We start from the raw sequence: 720 nt of genomic DNA on the forward strand, positions 1-720 counted from the left end.
CGGATAGATGGATTGGTGAGTGGCTAGATGGTTGGATGTTGAATGGGTATATGGACTTTTGGTTGGATGGATGCAGGGTGGATGGGACAACAGGCTGTATAGTGGTTGAGCACGTAGCCTTGGGAGCCAGACCACCTCGATTTGGATACTAGTGCTGCCATTTATGGACTCTGTGACCTTGGGCAACAGCTTTATTTTTCTTTGCCTGTCTCCTCATTATTTACAGATGGAAAATAATAATAGTTCCTACCTCGTGGCATTGTGAGGAGTGAATGGGTTCATACACATAAAGCCCTAGATTTATTATGATGAGAGGATGGATGGGCAGATGATTGGATGGCTGAATGGACAGTGCACGATTGAACCAAGAAGGAAGGAACAGTGAGGGAGGCGAACGGGGTCGTGTACACTCACAAGACACCCTCGTACATTTTATTAGGGGCTTAGAAAGGAGTCCTACAGGATCTTCCTCTGTGTTCCCAAGGGTTACGGCCCCAGATATAGATCAGATCTGGACATAGGACAAGGTGACATCACCCTGGATCTCCACCATGTCCACCCTCTGGAAGGCCGAAAGGCGATGGGAGAAGTCGAAGAGGTGCTGGCCGTTGGCATACACCTTGAAGCGATCCATGCCACAGCGAATGGACAGCTGCAGACAGAGGGGCGGGCATGAGGCCAGAGCCAGGACAGAGGCTTTGGAGGGAAGCAGGGAAAGGG

General features: G+C 50.3%; 1 protein-coding gene across 1 annotated transcript in view; it reads right to left on the minus strand.

The window, feature by feature from the left end:
• Positions 1-505: 505 nt before the first annotated feature.
• Positions 506-720, minus strand: part of LGALS4 (galectin 4) — a 7,163-nt gene continuing 6,948 nt past the window's right edge. Inside the window, exon 10 of the mRNA XM_007464672.1 lies at positions 506-652. Within this exon, the coding sequence (XP_007464734.1) occupies positions 506-652 (147 nt within the window). The remainder of the gene's footprint in view (positions 653-720) is intronic.

Source organism: Lipotes vexillifer, unplaced genomic scaffold, assembly GCF_000442215.2.
Source record: "Lipotes vexillifer unplaced genomic scaffold, Lipotes_vexillifer_v1.1 scaffold1815, whole genome shotgun sequence".
In the NCBI taxonomy this organism is placed as follows: domain Eukaryota; kingdom Metazoa; phylum Chordata; class Mammalia; order Artiodactyla; family Lipotidae; genus Lipotes; species Lipotes vexillifer.